At 49.6% G+C, this 21,265-nt stretch overlaps 1 protein-coding gene across 8 annotated transcripts in view; it reads right to left on the reverse strand.

Moving 5' to 3' along the window:
* The window catches only part of CLEC17A (C-type lectin domain containing 17A), a 29,313-nt gene extending 17,819 nt beyond the window's left edge, over window positions 1-11,494 (reverse strand). The window contains exons 1-10 of one of the 8 annotated variants that reach the window (XM_039466245.2): window positions 10,840-11,486; window positions 10,607-10,687; window positions 7,249-7,326; window positions 5,425-5,502; window positions 3,097-3,129; window positions 2,964-3,014; window positions 2,846-2,887; window positions 2,347-2,388; window positions 292-429; window positions 144-206 (exon numbers count right to left, since the gene is read on the reverse strand). In XM_039466245.2, the coding sequence (XP_039322179.1) occupies window positions 144-206; window positions 292-429; window positions 2,347-2,388; window positions 2,846-2,887; window positions 2,964-3,014; window positions 3,097-3,129; window positions 5,425-5,502; window positions 7,249-7,326; window positions 10,607-10,687; window positions 10,840-10,882 (649 nt within the window). In that variant the 5' untranslated portion in view covers window positions 10,883-11,486. Of the gene's footprint in view, window positions 1-143; window positions 207-291; window positions 430-2,346; window positions 2,389-2,809; window positions 2,888-2,963; window positions 3,015-3,096; window positions 3,130-5,424; window positions 5,503-7,248; window positions 7,327-10,606; window positions 10,688-10,839 lie in introns of all 8 variants that reach the window. The other 7 variants (XM_074384504.1, XM_074384503.1, XM_074384508.1 and 4 more) reach the window with 7 other exon arrangements.
* Window positions 11,495-21,265: the final 9,771 nt, after the last annotated feature.

The raw sequence follows: 21,265 nt of genomic DNA on the forward strand, positions 1-21,265 counted from the left end.
TGACATGTTTATAATTTTACCCACCTTGCTATCTAGTACAGTGCTCAGCAAAGACGGGGATGAGGGTGGATCTTGGAGTTGGATCTGAGGATTGGGTTAAGGCTCAATAGGAACGGCACGAAGGAATGGGTGAAAGCACTCACCATTTGCTCGCCACATCATCTGCTGAAAGCTTAACATTCTCAGTTCTTTCACCAACTCCTCATCTAGGAGCAAGAGTCCAAACTGAGTCCAGGTCCTCCTGCGCAGCCTCCCCAGTATCTCCCCGTGTCCCATCCTGACCCTACTCACACTTAGTCAGGGTCACAATGAGACCAAAGCAGCTCAGGATCAGGGAAGTAGCCACCAGCAGACACAGGCACACTATCAGCCTCTTCTGGCAACACCCAGGACCTCCAGATGTCTGACTGGGCCAGGGTGCCGGAGCTGCTGGGGAGTGGGGATGGGGACAGAGAGACTGATACTGGGGCTTCAGGGAGCGAGGAAGAGGCCCTTAAACCTTTCTCCAAGAGCAGGGGGCAGAAATCTGTAGTCATGACTGTTGCAACAGATGAGGTCAGCAAGAGAGGGTTAAGAGAGTGAACCCTGGGGCGGCTCCGGGTCCTTTTGATGTATTTACTGTGCGCTAAGCATCATATTGCATCCTACTCTTTTTCCTTCTTTCCTTCTTGAAACAAGGTTTCACTCTGTCTTCCAGGCTGGAGTGCAGTGGTGCAATTATAGCTCACTGCAACCTCTAACTCCTGGGCTCAAGCAATCCTCCCACCTCAGCCTCTCAAGTAGCTGGGTCTACAGGTGTTTGCCCGTAGGCCCAGCTAATTTATTTATTTATTTATTTTTTTGTAGATGGGGGTCTCGCCATGTTGCACAGGCTGGTCTTGAACTCCTGGCCTCAAGCAATCCTCCCTGCTGCAGCCTCTCAAAGTGCTGGGATTAGAGGTATGTGAGCTACTGTAATCCCAACCTACATCATTCTTATCTTATTGGAGTCTCATCCTTATAATGTATATTATAAGTATTATTCCCATTTTGAAAGTGAGTAAGCTGAGGCTTAGTGAAGTTAGGCATGACTTGGACCCAGCTTTGTTCTTAGAATCTACGAGGCATCATCCCCTACTCTCAAGAAGCCCCTACCCAAGTTGCTCCTAGATCAAGGAAGCTTGTGGACCCCGGCTTCTAGAGCAGAGAACATTTCCCATATCTTATGCAAGCAGACACCCTGAGTTTCTGGAGATCTGGACTAGACTCAGAGAAGAACAGCTTCTTTTTTTTTAATACGGTCATTACCAACACCATCACTACTTCCACCATCACCATCATTATCACTACCAACAACACCATCACTACGCCCACCATCACCACCATCATCACTACCAATCACTACCTCCACCATCACCACTATCATCACTACCAACACCATCACTACCTCCACCATCACCACCATCATCACTACCAACACCATCACTACCTCCACCATCATCGTCATCACTACTAACACCATCACTACCTCCACCATCACCATCACTACCAACACCATCATCACTACCTCCACCATCACCACCATCATCACTACCAACACCATCACTACCTCCACCCCCATCACCACCACCATCACTACCTCCACCATCACCACCATTATCCCTAACTCCACCATTACCATCAGCACCAACACTGTCATCACTACCTCCACCATCTTTACCACCACCAGTCATCGTCTTCCTTTCCATCATCTCCTTCCTCATCCTTCCATCACAATCACCAACAGAAACATAAGTAACATCATCATACCTCCAGTCCTCAGAAGGACAATACGTGTTTGCAAAATCTGATCTCAAGGAAGCGCTGTCTTTCTTACTTAGAGTAGCGCTTACTAGACTAACTCAGAACAGTGCAGCAGGTCCAGAAGGAGCAGCTTCTTTTTTTTTTTTTTTTTTTTGAGACGGAGTTTCACTCTTGTTACCCAGGCTGGAGTGCAATGGCACGCTCTCGGCTCACCGCAACCTCCGCCTCCTGGGTTCAGGCAATTCTCCTGCCTCAGCCTCCTGAGTAGCTGGGATTACAGGCACACACCACCATGCCCAGCTAATTTTTTGTATTTTTAGTAGAGACGGGGTTTCACCATGTTGACCAGGATGGTCTCGATCTCTTGACCTTGTGATCCACCCGCCTCAGCCTCCCAAAGTGCTGGGATTACAGGCTTGAGCCACCGCGCCCGGCAGGAGCAGCTTCTTAAAGGAGAAGTTTTTCTGACTCAGAGTCTCACTTTAGAGCCATAGGTCTCAATCAAATACACTAGCCACTGTCAGAGGGGAAACAGGAGGACATCTGCAGGGCATGAGAACTTACCGGCCAGGGGTGGCTGCAATGGAGAAGGCTCAAGATCCACAGCTGGGAGAAAGGCGGAGAGAGATTATTCAGAAGACGCTAAAAGACTGTCTTCCAAGATCAACAACCTCTGCTTTATTCTTTGGTAAGAATTTAGGGGGCTGGCTGGGCACAGTGGCTCATGCCTATAATCCTAGGATTTTAGGAGGCCACAGCGGGTGGATCACTTGAGGTCAGGAGTTTGAGACCAGCCTGGCCAACATGGTGAAATCCCATCTCTACTAAAAATATAAAAATCAGCCCGGCATGGTGGCTCTTGCCTGTAGTCCCAGCTACCCGAGAGGCTGAAGCAGGAACTTGAACCCTGGAGGTGGAGGCTGCAGTGAGCCAGATGGCGCTACTGCACTCCAGCCTGGATGACAAAGTGAGACTGCCTCAAAAAAAAAAAAAAAATTATGATTGAAAGGAAACTTCCAGGTGTCACCTCTTAGTCTTCTTGAAGGGTCTTCCCACTGCTCACCCAGTTGAGGAGGTGTGCAGGTGACAGCATTGAGGTCCAGTCCTGGAAGAGATGAGAAAGTCATTCCAAGAAGGGCTTCAGCCAGGTGAGCAGGATGACCCCAGCCCTCAGCTATCACCTGTCATCTTCCGGGGCTTGCAAGGAAGTGGGGGTTTCTCTGTTTTCTTTTCTGAGGAGGGAGGAATGGTTGCTCAGGCCCAGAGCATGGCAAAGCCATCTCTCATTCTCCTTCACCCTCAGCCCAAACTCACCTGCCCGTGGAGGTCTTGGTGGAGCAATTGAACCTGGAGAAGAGAAGCTCAGGGTGAGGGCTGGGCTGAGGATGGGAACGCGTCAAAAGGAAGTGACGGAAACAGGGTTAGGATTGCAGGGGAGGGTTGGAGATTGGCTTAGAGATGGGGTTAGTCGTGAGAATGGAATTGGGATGAAGGATGGAGATGGGATTAAGCTAGAGTAACCAATCAACATGTATTGCCTGGGTATCTCCCTTTACTTACTTACTTACTTATTTGAGATGGAATCTTACTTTGCTGCCCAGACTAGAGTGCAGTGGCACCATCTTGTCTCACTGCAACCTCTGCCCCCTGAGTTCAAGCAATTCTGCCTCAGCCTCCCAAGTAACTGGGATTACAGGGGTTTGCTACCATGCCTGGATAACTTTTGTATTTTTAGTAGAGACAGGATTTCGAACTCCTGACCTCAAGTGATCCATTCACCTCAGCCTTCCAAAGTGCTGGGATTACAGGCATGAGCCACCGTGCCAAGCAATTTTTTTTTTTTTTGAGAAGAAGTCTCACTCTGTCACCAGGCTGGAGTGCACAGTCTCGGCTCACTGCAACCTCTGCCTCCCAGGTTCAAGTGATTCTCCTGCCTCAGTCTCCTGAGTCTCTAACAGGCACCTGCCACCACGCCCAGCTAATTTTTTGTATTTTTAGTAGCGACAGGATTTCACCATGTTGGCCAGGATAGTCTCGAACTCCTGACCTTGTGATCTGCCCCTCTCAGCCTCCCAAAGTGCTGGGACTACAGGCATGAGCCGCTGTGCCTGGCCTATTTTATTTTTTAAAGACAGTGCCTTGCTCTGTCACCAGACTGGAGTGCAGTGGTGCCATCATAGCTCACTGCAGCCTTGAACTCTTGGGCTCTAGCAATCCTACCACCTGGGCCTCCTGAGAAGCTGGGACAACAAGCACACGTCACCACAACTGGCTAATTTTTTTCATTTGAAAAAATTTTTGTTGTATAGCTGGGGGTCTCACTGTGTTACCCGGGCTGGTCTCTATTCTGGGGTTCCATTGATCCTCCCACCTTGGCTTCCCAAAGTGCTAGAATTACAAGCATGAGTCACCCTGCCTGGCCCAAACATCCACTTTTTTTTTTCCCACCTTGGCCTCCCAAAGCAGTGGGACTACAGACACACACCACTGCAACCAGCCCATACCTCCACTGTGACATCTTCTGATCAGACTCTTGTTGAACCCTGAGCCATGCCTTGGGTTTACTGAGATCCAAGCCTAAATAAAACCCTGGGCTTTTGGTGGTAATGACAGGAGACTGAGGAGCCCACAATCCACTCCCAGTTTCTCAAGCACCAGCTTCTTGACTTAGGACTTTGCAGCCAACAATCCTCTCCTGTACTTCTCTTCTAAATAAATGTCTACTCGGCCAGCTGCGGTGCCTCAAGCCTATAATCCCAGCACTTTGGGAGGCCAAGGTGGGCGGATCACCTGAGGTCAGGAGTCTGAGGCCAGCCTAGCCAATATGGTGAAACCCCGTCTCTACTAAAAATACAAAAATTAGCTGGGCATGGTGGTGGGCACCTGTAAGCCCAGCTACTCAGGAAGCTGAGGCAGGAGAATCACTTGAGCCCAGGAGTTGAGGTTGCAGTGAGCCAAGATCGCACCACTGAACTATAGCCTGGGCGGCAGAGTGAGATTATGTCTCAGAAAGAAAAAGAAAAAAGACATTGTCAGGCCAGGCGCGGTGGCTCACACCTGTAATCCCAGCACTTTGGGAGGCTGAGGTAGGAGGATCATGAGGTTCAAGAGATCCAGACCAGCCTGACCTACATGGTGGAACCCTGTCTCTACTAAAAATACAAAAAAAAAAAAAATAGCTGGTCACGATGGCACACACTTGTATTCCCAGCTATTCGGGAGGTTAAAGCAGGATAATCACTTGAACCCAGGAGGCAGAGGTTGCAGTGAGCCAAGATTATGCCACTGCACTCCAGCCTGTCTCAAAAAAAAAAAAAAAAAAAAAGAAAGAAAGGAAAAGAAAAAAAAGGAAATGTCTACTCATCCCTCAAGTCCCACCTCAAAGTCCCTCCTCTAATTGAGCCCTCAATCCCCCAAGGATTTTGCCAATTTCCTGACTCCTCTCAGCCCTGCTCACCAAGGCTGTGCCCAGAACTGTCTCCCCCAACAGACTGGCAGATCTTTCTGGCAGGGTGTGGGTCCCACAGTGCCCAGCATGGGCTGAGTACAGAGGAGACTGTGTGTCTACAATGCCCACCCAACACCCCCTGGAGACCCTGCTCTCTGTATTCCCCCAGGTCACACTCCAAAAAGTCCTCTTACCTGGCTTGGGAGGAAGGTCCTTGTAGGGAGGTGCTGAGTTCTCATAGTCATCCTCCTCCTCCTCTTCCTCCATGGTCCCTTGCAGGGGAAAGGCAAGTCAGAGCCCAGCCATTCCCTCCTCCCTCTATCCCTCAAGCCCTGGTCTCTGCCTCAGCTGCCCCATGGAGGGGATTCTGTACCCTGGGTCCTGACCACACCTGGGCCCCAGCCTGGCCGGGGCCTTACCTGGTGGGTCTGGACACCCAGCGATAGTATACAGGTTGTGCGTGGCTACAGCTAACACAAGGAACATAGGGAGAAGCAGCCAGGGCTTGTCCTCCTACTCAGGTGTCTAAGGCATCTGTCTGTTTCTCTTTATTTTCAAAGTCAAGTACATGTAAATCCATCTAGCAGGGAAGCCCCAGACCTCACACACACACACACACACACACACACACACACACACACACACTTGTCTTTCTCCGGAGTTTGGATTCACGCATAGAAGAAGCAATGACAACAGTCCCCTTCCCATTGAGCTCCCCTACAAAACACCAAGCCCTGAGTGGAAGAGATGGATAAGCTCCTTCCTTCAATCTAGACCAGAGAGACAATAAACCAGTAAAGAGACATAGAAATAGGCTGGGCACAGTGGCTCATGCCTATAATCCCAGCACTTTGGGAGGTCAAGGCAAGAGGATCATTTGAGGCCAAAAATTCAAGACCAGCCTGGGCAACACAGCAAGACCCTATCTCTGAAAAAAAAATTTTAGAAAAAACCATTCAGGTGCATACCTGTAGCCCCAGCTATCAGGAGGCTGAGGTGGGAGGATTGCTTGAGCCCAGGAGGTTGACGCAGCAGTGAGCCATGATTGCATTGCTACACTCCAGCCTGGGCAACAGAGGGAGACCTCACTCTTTAAAAAAAGTAAAAAGAAAAGAAAGCTGGGTGTGGTGACTCAAGCCTGTAATCCCAACACTTTGGGAAGCTGAGGCGGGCAGATTACAAGTTCAGGAGCTTGAGACAGCCTGGCCAACATGGCGAAACCCCATCTCTACTAAAAATACAAAAATTAGCCAGGAGCGGTGATGCGCAGCTGTAATCCCAGCTACTCGGGAGGCTGAGGCAGGAGAATTGCTTGAACCCAGGAGGTGAAGTTGCAGTGATCCAAGATCGGGCCACTGAATTCCAGCCTGGGTGACAGAGTGAGACTTCGTCTTAAAAAGATAAAAGAGGCCGGGCGCAGTGGCTCACATCAGTACTTTGGGAGGCCAAGGAGGACGGATCACCTGAGGTGAGGAGTTCAAGACCAGCCTGACCTACATAGTGAAACCCTGTTTCTACTCAAAACACAAAAATTAGCCAGGTATGGTGGTGCATGCCTGTAACTCCAGCTACTCAGGAGACTGAGGCAGGAGAATCGCTTGAACCCAGGAGGTGGAGGTTACGATAAGCTGAGATTTCACCATTGCACTCCAGCCTGGTAACAGAGGGAGACTCTCTCAGAAAAAAAAAAGAAAAGAAAAAGAAAAAGAAAAGAAAAGGAAAAGAAAAAAAAAGAAATGTCTACTCATCCCTCAAATCCCACCTCAAAGTCCCCCCTCTAATTGAGCCCTCAATCCCCCAAGGATTTTGCCAATTTCCTGACTCCTCTCAGCCCTGCTCACCAAGGCTGTGCCCAGAACTGCCTCCCCCAATAGATCTTTCTGGCAGGGTGTGGGTCCCACAGTGCCCAGCATGGGCTGAGTACAGAGGAGACTGTGTGTCTACAATGCCCACCCAACATCCCCTGGAGACCCTGCTCTCTGTATTCCCCCAGGTCACACTCCAAAAAGTCCTCTTACCTGGCTTGGGAGGAAGGTCCTTGTAGGGAGGTGCTGAGTTCTCATAGTCATCCTCCTCCTCCTCCTCTTCCATGGTCCCTTGCAGGGGAAAGGCAAGTCAGAGCCCAGCCATTCCCTCCTCCCTCTATCCCTCAAGCCCTGGTTTCTGCCTCAGCTGCCCCATGGAGGGGATTCTGTACCCTGGGTCCTGACCACACCTGGGCCCCAGCCTGGCCGGGGCCTTACCTGGTGGGTCTGGACACCCAGCGATAGTATACAGGTTGTGCGTGGCTACAGCTAACACAAGGAACATAGGGAGAAGCAGCCAGGGCTTGTCCTCCTACTCAGGTGTCTAAGGCATCTGTCTGTTTCTCTTTCTTTTCAAAGTCAAGTACATGTAAATCCATCTAGCAGGGAAGCCCCAGACCTCACAGACAGACACACACACACACACACACACACACACGCACATGCACACACACACACACACACACACACATCTTTCTACAGAGTTTGGATTCACACATAGAAGAAGCAATGACAACACTCCCCCCCACCCCAGTTGAGCTCCTCTACAGAGCACCAAGCCCTGAGTGGAAGAGATGGATAAGCTCCTTCCATCAATCTAGAGCGGGAGGTGGAGGTTGCAGTGAGCTGAGATCATGCCACTGAACTCCAGCCTGGGTGACAGAGTGAGATTCCACCTCAAAAAAAGAAATGTCTACTGGTCCCTCAAGTCCCACCCCAAAGTCCCTTCCTCTAATTGAACCCTCAATCCCCCAAGGATTTGGCAATCTCCTGACTCCTCCTCTCTCAGCCCTGCTCACCAAGGTTGTGCCCAAACCCACCTCTACCATCAGACTGACAATAAACTAGTAAAGAGACATAGAAATAGGCTGGGCACAGTGGCTTATACCTATAATCCCAGTACTTTGAGAGGGCAAGGCAGGAGGATCGCTTGAGGCCAGGAGTTCAAGACCACCGTAGGCAACATGGCAAGACCCTATCTCTGCAAAATATTTTAGAAAAAGCCATCCAGGCATGGCGGTGCACGCCTCTAGCCGCAGCTTTCAGGAGGCTGAGGTGGGAGGATTGCTTGAGCTCAGGAGGTTGACGCAGCAGTGAGCCATGATTGCACTACTGCACTCCAGCCTGGGCAACAGATGGAGACCCCACTCTTTAAAAAGAAGAAGGTCGGGCGCAATGGCTCATGCCTGTAATCCCAGCCCCTTGGGAGGCCAAGGCGGGCAGATCATGAGTTCAGGAGTTTGAGACCATCCTGGCCAACGTGGTGAAACCAACCCCATCTCTACTAAAAATACAAAAATTAGCTGGGCGTGGTGATGCACACCTGTAATCCCAGCTACTCAGGAGGCTGAGGCAGGAGAATCACTTGAACCTGGGAGGCGGAGGTTGCAGCGACCGTAGATCATGCCACTGCAGTCCAGCCTGACAACAGAGTGAGACTCCATCTCAAAAAAAAAAGGAATTCCTGTTGGGATGGGGTGGGATGGGATGGAAGATGGGTTGGGGACAGGGATGGATGTGGAGTAGGGTCACGATGTGCTTAGGATGAAGAAGGGAGTCCCTGCCAGGTTTGGGGATGGGGAGGGAGTCGACGCTGGGTTGCAGTAGACAAGGTGATGAAGTTGGATTGGAGGGCGGATGCGGGGCTACATGTGGCAGTGGGGACAGGACTGTGCTTTTGGAGGAGACGTGGCCCTGAAGAAGGGATTGGGATGGGTGGGTCATATATGAAGACGCCGGGCTTGAGGGTGACATTAGGACTATAAGTTGGAGATGGGGTGGAGAAAAACAGCCCAGTTCACCTCCTGCCTCGTGCAAGTCCCACCGTACTTCTGGGCCTCCCAGGGGTCCCCACACTGGACTCAGCGATGGTGACATACCGCCTCAGCCCTCGTGGAATGGCCCCTGTCTAAGGACCCCAGGACCAGGCCATCAGCATATCTCAGGGACTTTGTGTTTTGGGCCCCTGGGATCTCTCATGGTCTCAGGGCCCTGGTGGCGGTAAACTCAGGAAAACCTCAAAAACTTCCACTTTCATTTTCTATTCTTTTTTTTTTTTTTTTTTTGTAAGTGCGGTCTCGCTGTTGCCTAGGCCAGAGTGCAGTGGCTACTCACAGGAGCAGTCTCACTACTGATCAGCTAGGGAGTGTCGAGCTGCCCCATTTCCAACCTGGAAACCCCTCCTCAAACCTGGTGGTCCCCTGCTCCCAAAATGTCACCATATTGATGCCAAACTTAGTGCAGACGCCTGATCACATAGTTGACGATAACCCAGAATTCCTGGGCTCAAGTGATCCTCCTGACTCAGCCTCCCAAGTAGCTGGGACTACAGAACACCATACCCAGCCCACACCTCTACGTTTTTTCTTTTCTTTTCTCTTTTTGGCACAGATGGGGTCTTGCTATGTTGCCCCAGCTGGTCTCAAACTCCTGTCCTTAAGCGATCCTCCTGCCTTGGCCTCCCGAAGCATTGAGACTACAGACACACACCACTGCAACCAGCCCAAACCTCCACTTTTATAACCACTCATCAGACTCTTACTGAACCATGTGCCATGCCTTGGGTTTGAGATCTAAGTATAAGTAAAACCTGGGCTTGCGGTGGGAAGGTAAGGAGATTGGGAGCCCACAGTCCACTCCCAGTCTCTCAAGCACCAGCTTTTGTGACTCAGGGACTTTGCACCCAACACTTCTCTCCTGGACTTTTCTTCTTAAGAAATACCTACTTGCCAAGCATGGTGGCTCTCAACTGTAATACCAGCACTTTGGGAGGCCGAGGAGGGTACATCACAAGGTCAGGAGATCGAGACCATCCTGGCTAACACTGTGAAACCCCGTCTCTACTACAAATACAAAAAAGTAGCCTAGTGTGGTAGTGTGCACCTGTAATCCAAGCTACTTGAGAGGCTGAGGCACAAGAATCACTTGAACCCGGGAGGCAGAGGTTGCAGTGAGCTGAGATCACGCCATTACACTCCAGCCTGGGCAACAGAGTGAGATTCCATCTCAAAAAAAAAAAAAAAAAACAGGAAAGAAAGAGAGAGAGAGAGAGAATCTACTCATCCCTCAAGTCCACCCCAAAGTCTCTTCCTCTAATTGAGCCTTCAATCCCCTGAGGATTGTCCCGATCTCCTGACCCCTCCTCTCTCAGCCCTGCTCACCAAGACTGTGCCCAAACCCGCCTCCACCATCAGACTGGCAGATTCTCTTGGACAGGGTGTGGGTTGCATGGCGCCTGGCATAAGCTGGGTACAAAGGAAACTGACTGTGTGTCTACCATACCCACCCGACGCCCCCTGGAGACCCTTTTCTCTGCATTCTCCCCAGGTCATGCCCCAAAAAGTCCTCTTACCTGGCTTGGGTGGAAGGTCCTTGTAGGGAGGCACCATGTTCTCATAGTCATCCTCCTCATCCTCCTCCTCCTCCACGGTCCCTTCCAGGGGAAAGGCAAGTCAGAGCCAGCCATTCCCTCCTCCCTTCATCCCTCAATCCCTGGTCTCTGTCTCAGTTGCCCCATGGTGGGGATTCTGTACCCTGGGTCCTGACCACACCTGGGCCCCAGTCCCAGCCTGGCTGAAGCTTTACCTGGTGGGTTCGGGTACCCAGCGCTGGTATACAGATTATGCATGTCTAACACAAGGAAACCGACGAGTGGCAGCCAGGGCTTGGCAACCTCTGCCCACTGTCCCTCCTACTCGGGTGTCTGGGGGCTGGCTCTCTCAGTTCCCTTTTCCCTTCAAAGTAAATTACATGCAAATTCATCTTTAGGGGAAGCCCCCAGACTTCACATGTGCACACACACATGCGCGTGCACACACACACACACACACACACACACACGGCCTTTCTTCTCCCCAGTTTGGATTCATGCACAGAAGGAACAATGACAGCTGAACTGGCAGGGCGCGGTGGCTCACACCTGTAATCCCAGCACTTTGGGAGGCCAAGGCAGGCAGATCACTTAAGGTCAGGAGTTCGAGATCAGCCTGGCCAACATGGTGAAACCCTGTCTCTACTAAAAATACAAAAATTAGCCGGGTGTGGTGGCACACTCCTGTAATCCCAGTTACTCAGGAGGCTGAGGCAGGAGAATTGCTTGAACTCAAAAGGCAGAGGTTGTAGTGAGCTGAAATCGCGCCATGGCACTCCAGCCTAGGTGATAGAGCGAGGTTCCTCAAAAAAAAAAAAAAAAAAAAAAAGGAGAGAGGGTCACCAGCACAGACTCAAATAGAGTTGGCTTCTTTTCTAAAAACTTGGTTCTTGTCAGGGTGATGGCGTGTGCCTATAGTCCCAGCTACTTGGGAGGCTGAGGCTGGAGGACCGCTTGAGCCCAGAAGTTCTGGGCTGTAGTGCGCTATGCTGATCAGGTGTCCGCACTAAGTTCAGCATCAATATGGTGACCTCCCAGAAGCGGGGGACCACCAGGTTGCAAAAGGAGGGGTGAACTGGCCCAGGTTGGAAACGGAGCAGGTCAAAACTCCTGTGCTGATCAGTAGTGGGATCGCGCCTGTAAAGAGCCACTGCACTCCAGCCTGGGCAACATAGCGAGACCCCATCTCTAGGGGAAAAAAAATTGGTTCCTAATAGTTTAGATGTTTACAGGGTACATGTGGTATTTGTTGCTATATGCATAGAATGTCGTAATGATCAAGTCAGGTTACTTGGGGTTGCCTTGAGTATTTCTCATTTCTACATGTTAGAGACATTCCAGGTTCTCTCATCCAGCCACTTTGAATTATATAAGATATTGTGGCTAACTGTAGTCATCCGACTCTGTTATCAAAAATGAGAACTTCTGGCCAGGCACGGTGGCTCATGCCTGTAATCCTAGCACTTTGGGAGGCTAACATGAGAGGATCGCTTGAAACCAGGAGTTTGAGACCAGCCTGGTCAACACAGAGAGACCCCATCTCTATTTTTTAAAAAAGTAAAAAAAAAACTTCAACCTTACATCTAACTGTGTACCTGTACCCATTGACCAATCTCTCTTCCTCTCCACCAGCTCTAATTTTTTTTTTTTTTTTTTTTTTTTTTTAGAGGCAGGATCTCATTCTGTCACCCAGGAGGGAGTGCTTATAGCTCACTGTGATCTTGGACTCCTAGAGGCAGGGTTTCACCATGTTGGCCAGGCTGGTCTCAAACTCCTGACCTCAGGTGATCCGCCAGCCTCAGCCTCCCAAAATACTGGGATTACAGGTGTGAGCCATCGTGCCCGGTCGTGACTCTCTTATAACCAACAAAACGTGGTAGAAGGCAATGAGAGAAGCACGTGAGATGATGCTCAACTTAGCCATTCCACAATGCAAACGTACTTTAAAACTCATGTTGAACACCATAAATACATGCAATTTTTGTTTGTCAATTTAAGCCAAACATATAAACAATTTTAAAATTTGTGTTCTACGGCCGGGTGCGGTGGCTCATGCCTGTAATCCCAGCACTTTGGGAGGCTGAGGAAGGTGGATCACGAGGTCAGGAGATCGAGACCATCTTGGCCAACATGATGAAACCCTGCCTCTACTAAAAAATACAAAAGTTAGCTGGGCATGGTGGTGGACTCCTGCAGTCCCAGCTACTTGGGAGGCTGAGGCAGGAGAATTGCTTGAACCCAGGAGGCGGAGGTTGCGGTGAGCCAGGATCACTCCACTGTTCTCCAGCCTGGCACCTGGCGGCTGAGCGAGACTCTGTCTCAAAAAAAAAAAAAAATTGTGTTCTAACCACAAAACATGAGAAGTATGTGAAGTGCACATGTGGTAATTAACTCAATTTACCCACTCCACAATATATACATATTTTAAAACATTAAGTCATATGATATTTATGTCATATTATGTCACAAATACGTAGTATTTTATGTGTTAGGAGTTTTTTGTTGTTGTTGAGATGGAGTCTCTCACTCTGTTCCCCAGGCTGGGGTGGAGTCTTGCTCTGTCACCCAGGCTGGAGTGCAATGGCACAATCTCGGCTCACTGCAACCTCCACCTCCTGGGTTCAAGTGATTCTCCTGCCTCAGCCTTCTGAGCAGCTGGGAATACAGGTGTCCGCCACCAAGCCTGGCTAATTTTTGTATTTTTAGTAGAGACAGAATTTCACTATGTTGGTCAGGCTGGTCTCGAACTCCTGACCTCAGGTGATCCACCCGCTTCAGCCTCCCAAAGTGCTGGGATTACAGGTGTGAGCCACTATGCCTGGCCTATTTGTCAGTTTAAGATCAATAAATAACTTAGAAAAAAAAATTGTGTTCTCACCACCAAAAACATGCAGGTGTGGTCAGTAATGAATATGCTCATTCACACAATTGAACAATTCCACGTGTAAGTATTTTGAAACATCATGTTAATGGCTCACTCCTGCAATCTCAGCACTTTTGGAGACTGAGGCAGGCAGATCACTTGAGGTCAGGAGTTTGAGACCAGCCTGGCCAACATGGAGAAGCTCCATCTCTACTAAGAATACAAAACATTAGCTGGGCGTGGTGGCGCATGCCTATAATCCCAGCTACTCAGGAGACTGAGGCAGGAGAATCGCTTGAACTGGGAGGTGAAGGTTGCAACGAGCCTAGATCACTCCACTGCACTCCAGCCTGGGCAACAAGAGCGAGTCTCAAAAAAAAAAAAAAAAATGCATCTGCAGAGGCTAGAAAAAGCAAGAAAAAGGATTATTACACCACAACCTCTTGAAGAAGCATGGCCCAGCTAACAAACATCTTGGTTTCAGCCCAGTGAGACTGATGCTGGTCTCTTGACCTCCAGAACTATAAAATAATTAATACAGCTGGGCGCAGTGGCTCACGTCTGTAATCCCAGCACTTTGGGAGGCCAAGATGGGTGGATCACTTGAGGTTCGGCGTTCGAGACCAGTCTGGCCAATGTGGTGAAACCCCGTCTCTACTAAAAATACAAATTGGCTGGGAATGGTGACCAGTGTCTGTAATCCCACCTACTCAGGTGGCTGAGGCAGAAGAATCACTTGAACCCGGGAGGCGGAGGTTGCAGTAAGCCAAGATCGCACCACTGTACTCCAGCCTGGGCGACAGAGCAAGACTCTGTTTCAAAAATAGTAATAATAATAAGAATAATCCATTTCCATTGCTCTGGGGCACTCGATTTATGGGTAATTTGTTATAGTCACTATAGGAAACTAACACGTACCCCAAGGGGCAAGACCCCAACTTCCCTTTGTGGGAGCTTTTCACTAAAAGTAAGAGGAAAAGCAACTCAAATTGGTTTCGACAACAAGGAACATTCATCAGGCCCACAGGGAGCATTACGTTGGGTTTCCACAACTGAGACTCAGAACATGAGTGCCTCAAACAAAATAGAATGTACTTCTCACCAGACAGGCTCAGTATAAGCAATATACTTCACCTTCCCTGCACCGCACGTGGGCAGTGGGGTAGCCCCAGTCTTAATCGAGGTAGGAGGGCAGGAGCAGATGAACCTCCTTTTCCATTCAAAGCTGACTCTGGGGGCTGGGTTTTCCCCGTTGTATGGTCTGATGTCATAGAACCTTCCCAACCCATAGGAGGGCAAATGTGGCTATACCTGTTCTCGAGGTGAGGAAATGGACATTCATCTGAAAAGGAGGAAAAAGTCTGTCTGCTCAGCAAACACCTGCTAAGCATCACGGTGCTAATCAGACTCCAGATGGATGGGGGTGGAGAGCAGCTCCAAACAGACATAGAGGGATAGGAGAAGGGGGAAAGTAATGGGGCAGGGGACAGGTAAATAGGTCAAAAGGCCTGACAGTATGTCTGTCCATCAAGAGCACTTTTTGGGCTGGGCATAGTGGCTCATGCCTGTAATCCCAGCACTTTGGCAGGCTGAGGCAGGAGGATCTCTTGAGGCCAGGAGCTCGAGACCATCCTGGGCAACAAAGTGAGACCCCAACTATACCAAAAAAAAAAAAATTTATTTTTTAGATGGAGTCTCACTTTGTCGCCCAGGCTAGAGTGCAGTGTCTTGATCAGAGCTCACTGCAACCTCTGCGTCCTGGGTTCAAGCGATTCTTCTGCCTCAGCCTCCCAAGTAGCTGGGATTACAGGCGCATGCCACCACGCCCAGCTAATTTTTGTATTTTTAGTAGAAACAGGTTTAACCATATTGGCCAGGCTGATCTTGAACTCCTGACATTGTGATCTGCCCTCCTCGGCCTCCCAAAGTGCTGGGATTACAGGCATGAACCACTGCGCCCAGCCAAAAAAAAATTGTTTGAATTAGCTGGGCATGGTGATGCCTGCCTTTAGATCCAGCTACTTGGGAGGCTGAGGTGGGAGGATTGCTTGAGCCCAGGAGATTGAGGCTGCAGTGAGAGGCTGCGGTGAGATCTGATCGCACCAGTGTGCTCCAGCCTGGGCAACAGAGCAAAACCCTGTCTCCAAAAAAAGAAAAAAGAAAAGAGCACTCGTAGAGGTGAGAGGACCTTCCTACAATAAAGGCTGTGTGGCCTCATGGTACAGGGGTGATAGCTACATAGCCAATGCCAACCCTGGGAGCCTGGCACACTGCAGATATTCAGGAACAGATGTTGGAATCCAGCCTCATTAACTGAATAAAGCAAGGGTATGAGCCCAGGCTGCTTCCAGCTCAGGCCCATTCTTGCTGTGTGACCTCGGGGGTGTAGAACAACATCTCTGAGCATTGGTCTTCTGACGCATCCAACAGGAATTCGTTTGTTCATTCATCGATTCAACAGATGTGTACTGACCACCTAGTCTGTGTTAAGCTCTAATGCATCAGAACCAGGAATACACTGGGGAACAACAAAAAATTTTACCCTTGGGAGCAGCAACAGGAAGAAAGAGGATGAATAAAATAAATAACTCGGCTATCTTAGAAGTTATGTCAGATAGTCATAAGTAGAAAAAGAAGGAAAACACATGTGCAGTGGCGGGAGCCCATAGTCTCAGCTACTCAGGAGGCTGAGATGGGAGGAGTCCTCGAGCCCAGGAGCCCAGGAGCTGCAGTGCATGGTGATCACAGCTGTGAATGGCCACTGCACTCCAGCCTGGGCAGCACAGTGAGACCCCATCTCTAAAAACAACAAAAGAACAAGAAGTAAGTGATGGGCACAGTGGCTCACGCTTGTAATCCCAGCACTTTGGGAGACCAAGACAGGTGGATCACCTGAGGTCAGGAGTTCAAGACCAGCCTGACCCACATGGTGAAAAACCAGCCTGGTCAAGGCATGGAGACCCTGTCTCTATGAAATTAATGAAATATTGCTCTGATATTTATCATATCACATTTTTACACACTGTAGATATTAGTGAAAAAATTAGCCAGGTATGTTGGTATACACCTGTAGTCCCAGCTAATCAGAAGGCTGAGGTAGGAGGATTCCTTGAGCCCAGTAATTCAAGGCTGCAATGAGCCACGATTGCACCACGGCACTCCAGCCTAGGCAACAGAGCAATACCCTGTCTCAAAAAAAATAAAAATAAAATTCCAGACCAGCCCTTCTCATCCACTCTACCTGCCACTTTTCCCCTTAACTGCCCCCTTGTCACAGTGTGTGTGTGTGTGTGTGTCTGTGTGCGTGTGTGTGTGTGTGTGTGGTGTGTGTGTGTGTCCGGAAACAGCGTCTCAATCTGTCACCAGGCTGGAGTGCAGTGGCGTGATCTCGGCTCACTGCAACCTCCACCTCCCGGGTTCAAGCAATTCTCCTGCCTCAGTCTCCCGAGTAGCTGGGACTACAGCAGCCCACCACCACGCCTGGCTAATTTTTTTGTGTTTTAGCAGAGATGGGGTTTCACTATGCTGGCCATAATCTCAATCTCCTGACCTTGTGATCCGCCCTCCTCGGCCTCCCAAAGTGCTGCGATTACAGGCTTGAGCCACCACACCTGACCTGTCACAGTCTTATCACCATCTCACATTTCACATACCTCACTTCCTAATCTTGTTCTCTGCCTGTCTTCCACCTATTAGCAGCTCAACTCCATGAGATTAGGAATTTGTATCTGTCTTGTTCATTGCCTCCCACACAGTAGGTGCTCAATGAATGTTTGTTGAATGAGTGACTGACCTCCTGCCTGACCAGCCCTGAAGCCCCGCCCCTCCAGGCTCTCTCATCCCTCCAATACCAGCCAGCCACCCTCAGCAATCCTTGTGTGTCCCTAGCACTCTCGCCTGGATTAGAGACAAATGTTCTGTCTGCCCCTATAAGCAGAAACGAGATCTGCTCTGGGAATTTCTGCTGAGGCCTCACCGACCTTGTTTTTCCTCCTTCCCTAAAACTGAATCCCCCAGAGCACCTGGTCTCCCAACCAGCAGACTGTGGCAAGGGGCAGATACCACTCAGAATTTCCTTCCCCACCTCCGGTCCCACGTGAGGCCTCTGAGGTTGCTCTGCTCACAAAGTGCTAATGCAGCCCCTGCCTGGTGCAGGCCAGATGGGGCTAGACAGGAGGGTGGGGGAAGGAAAGAAGGGGAGAGGCAGGAACTGTGGCCAGTAAACCAGGTCCTGGCCAGGCATGGTGGCTCACGCCTGTAATCCCAGCACTTTGGGAAGCCGAGGAGGGAGGATCATCCGAGGTGAGGAGTTCAAGACCAGCCTGGCCAACATGGCAAAACTCTGTTCTCTACTGAAAATACAAAAACTAGCCGGGTGTGGTGGTGCCTGCCTGTTATCTCAGCTACGTAGGAGGCTGAGGCAGGAGAATTGCTTGAACCCAGGAGGCAGAGGTTGCAGTGAGCGAGATCACACCACTGCACTACAGCCTGGGCTACAGAGCAAGACTCTGTATTTAAAAAAAAAAAAAAAAGTCCCCTGGGGTGGTGGGCAGGGGACCCAGGAAATTCTTCTTGGTGGGTGGTTGACAAAGAAAAAAACAGGAAGGATACGGATCACGGGTGATAGAGGCTCAGCACAGGCTGCTAAACTCACCTTCACCCCAGCCGGGAGCAGGGGCTCACGCCTGTAATCCCAGCACTTTGGGAGGCCGAGGCAGGCAGATCACGAGGTCAGGAGTTCAAGACCAGGCTGGCCAATATAGTGAAACCTTGTCTGTGCTAAACACACACACACACACACACACACATACACATACACAAATTAGCCAGGTGTGAGGGTAGGCGCCTGTAATCCCAGCTACTCAGGAGGTTGAGGCAGGAGAATTGCTTGAACCCAGGAGGTGGAGGTTGTAGTGAGCCAAGATCACACCATTGCACTTCAGCCTGGGTGACAGTGTGAGACTCCATCTCAAAAAAAAAAAAAAAAAAAAAATCACCCTCGACAAGAGATAGAAAGAAATTATTTAGAGAGATAGTGAAAGTAAGAGAGTCTTCCCCAGAGCTTCCCTTTTAACAAAAAGCAGCCCAGGCCGGGCGTGGTGGCTTCCACCTGTAATTCCACCTGAGGTGGGTGGATCATTTGAGGTCTGGAGTTTGAGACCAGCCTGGCCAACATGGTGAAACCTCATCTCTACTAAAAATGTAAAAAAAGTTATCTGGGTGTGGTGGCACACACCTCTAATCTCAGCTACTCAGGAGGCTGAGGCAGGAGAATCGCTTGAACCCAGGAGGCAGAGGTTGCAGTGAGCTGAAATCCTGCCATTACCCTCCAGCCTGGGCAACAGAGCAAGACTCCATCTCAAAAAATAAATAAATAGGCCAGGAGGGTGACTCGCACCTATAATCCCAGCACTTTAGGAGGCTGAGGCTGGCGGATCACCTAAGCTTAGGAGTTCAAGACCAGCCTGGCCAACATGATGAAACACCATCTCTACTAAAAATACAAAAATTAGCCAGGCATGGTGACAGTGCCTGTAATCCCAGCTACTTCGGAGACTGAGACAGGAGAATCACTTGAACCCAGTAGGTGGAGGTTGCAGTGAAGCAAGATTATGCCACTGCACTCCAGCCTGGGTGGCAGAGAAAGACTCTGTCTCAAAATAAATAAATAAATTAATTAATTAATTAAATATAAACTTCCACTCTTTTTTGAGACGGAGTTTCACTCTTGTTGCCCAGGCTGGAGTGCAGTGGGGCAGTCTTAGGTCACTGTAATCTCCACCTCCCAGGTTCAAGTGATTCTCCTGCCTCAGCTTCCCAAGTATATGGGATTACAGGCATGCACCACCATGTCTGGCTAATTATATATATATATATATACACATATATATATACACACATATATATATACACACATATATATATACATATATATACATATATATATATATATATACATATATGGTTTGTTTGTTTGTTTTATTAGAGGCAGCGTCTCTCCATGTTGGTCAGGCTGGTCTCAAACTCCTGACCTCAGATGATCCACCCGCCTTAGCCTCCCAAAGTGCTTGGATTACAGGTGTGAGCCACTGCGCCCGGCCAAACTTCCGCTCCTAACCTCATTCTTTGTGTGTTCACATCCTTGATTTCCTCCGCTGTGAGATAACGAACCTCAGTTATCACCCCAGTCAACAGCCCTTTCAATATCAGTCCCCCCAGATCCCCAAGGCTCAGTAAGGCTAGGCCAGGCTGAGCCATTTGAGTCTTGGAAGCTTAGGATGGAATGGGCCACGTGCCTCTGCCCCCACCCCCAGTAATTCCTAGCTTGAATCCCTTCAGCCTCTGTTGAAATGACTGGTCACAGTAGCCTCCTTTGTTTGGATTTCTAGTGCTAGAGTGTGACCTGGAAGAAAGTAACAATAGTGAGCATGTATTGAGCGCCTACTGGATGCCAGGCAGTAAGCACTTTTCATGCAACTATCTGATTCTTCCACCTTCCCTATTTATTTATTTGTGTGTTTATTCTACGAATGTTTTATTGTATTGTATTGCATTCTATTTATTTTCAGAGACACGGTCTTGTTCTGTTGCCCAGGCTGGAGTACAGTGGCATGATCATTGCTCACTGCAGCCTCAACCTCCTGGGCTCAGGCAGTCCTCCCACTTCAGCCTCCCAGGTAGCTGGGACTACAGGCGCATGCCAACAGCCTGGCTATCTTTTTTATTTTTTGTAGAGACAGGGGTTGCCCAATATTGCCCAGGCTGACCTCATAGTCCTATTCTCAAGTGATCCTTCTGCTTCCACCTCCCAAAGCTGTGCAATTACAGTCATGAGCCACCGCACCCAGCCTACTCAACAAAGATTTACTAAAAACCTGCTACAGGCCAGCTCTGTTCTAGGTGCAGGAATAAGGCGGTGAACAAGACAGACAAAACTCCATGCCTCACAGAGCTGAGTTGAGAGGAGAAGCCAATAATAAACAAGTCAGTCAAATGGATCACAGCTTAAATGGTGCTAAGAAGGAAACTATGGCCAGGTGCGGTGGCTCACACCTGTAATCCCAGCACTTTGGGAGGCCAAGGTGGGAGGTTCACTTGAGCCCAGGAGTTTGAGATCAGCTTGGGCAACGTGACAAAACCCCATCTCTACAAAAATACAAAAATTAGCCGGGCGTAGTGGCACACACCTGTAATCCCAGCTACTCAGGAGGCTGAGGCAGGAGGGTCGCTTGAGCCCAGAAGGCAGAGGCCACAGTGAGCCGAGATCATGACACTGCACCCCAGCCTGGGTAATAAGGCAAGACCCTGTCTCTAAAAAATAAATAAATAAAACCAGGAAGCGGGTGGGATCCATCAAGAGGGGAGCCCTTGCTGGCAGGGAATATTATAAGATAGGTATTGCGGACCTCATTCTACAGATGAGTAAACTCAGTCTCCAAGAAATAAAATCACTTCCAGAGGCCACACAGGGAGAGTGAGCTAGTACTGTAACTTGCCTCTCTGGGCTCCCTTTGAGTTCTGTCCTCTGGGTGAGTAGCTGAAGCACAGAAGAAGGGAGGTTAAGGAGAGACACCCAGAACAAGGCAGGGGTATCAGGTGCAGATGTGCAGGCTGTGCACTGCACAACTCCAGAAGCACCATTCATAGTGATCGCAATGTGAATGCCGCCCCCTTGAGTCTGGAAGGGCACAAGAATCACACATTAACGTGGTGGCCTGGAGATAGGGACAAGTCACACAGGTAGCCCTGGAAAGAAAGTCTCTAATGCCAGTTGTCTA

Source organism: Saimiri boliviensis, chromosome 14 (assembly GCF_048565385.1).
Source record: "Saimiri boliviensis isolate mSaiBol1 chromosome 14, mSaiBol1.pri, whole genome shotgun sequence".
Lineage (NCBI taxonomy): Eukaryota > Metazoa > Chordata > Mammalia > Primates > Cebidae > Saimiri > Saimiri boliviensis.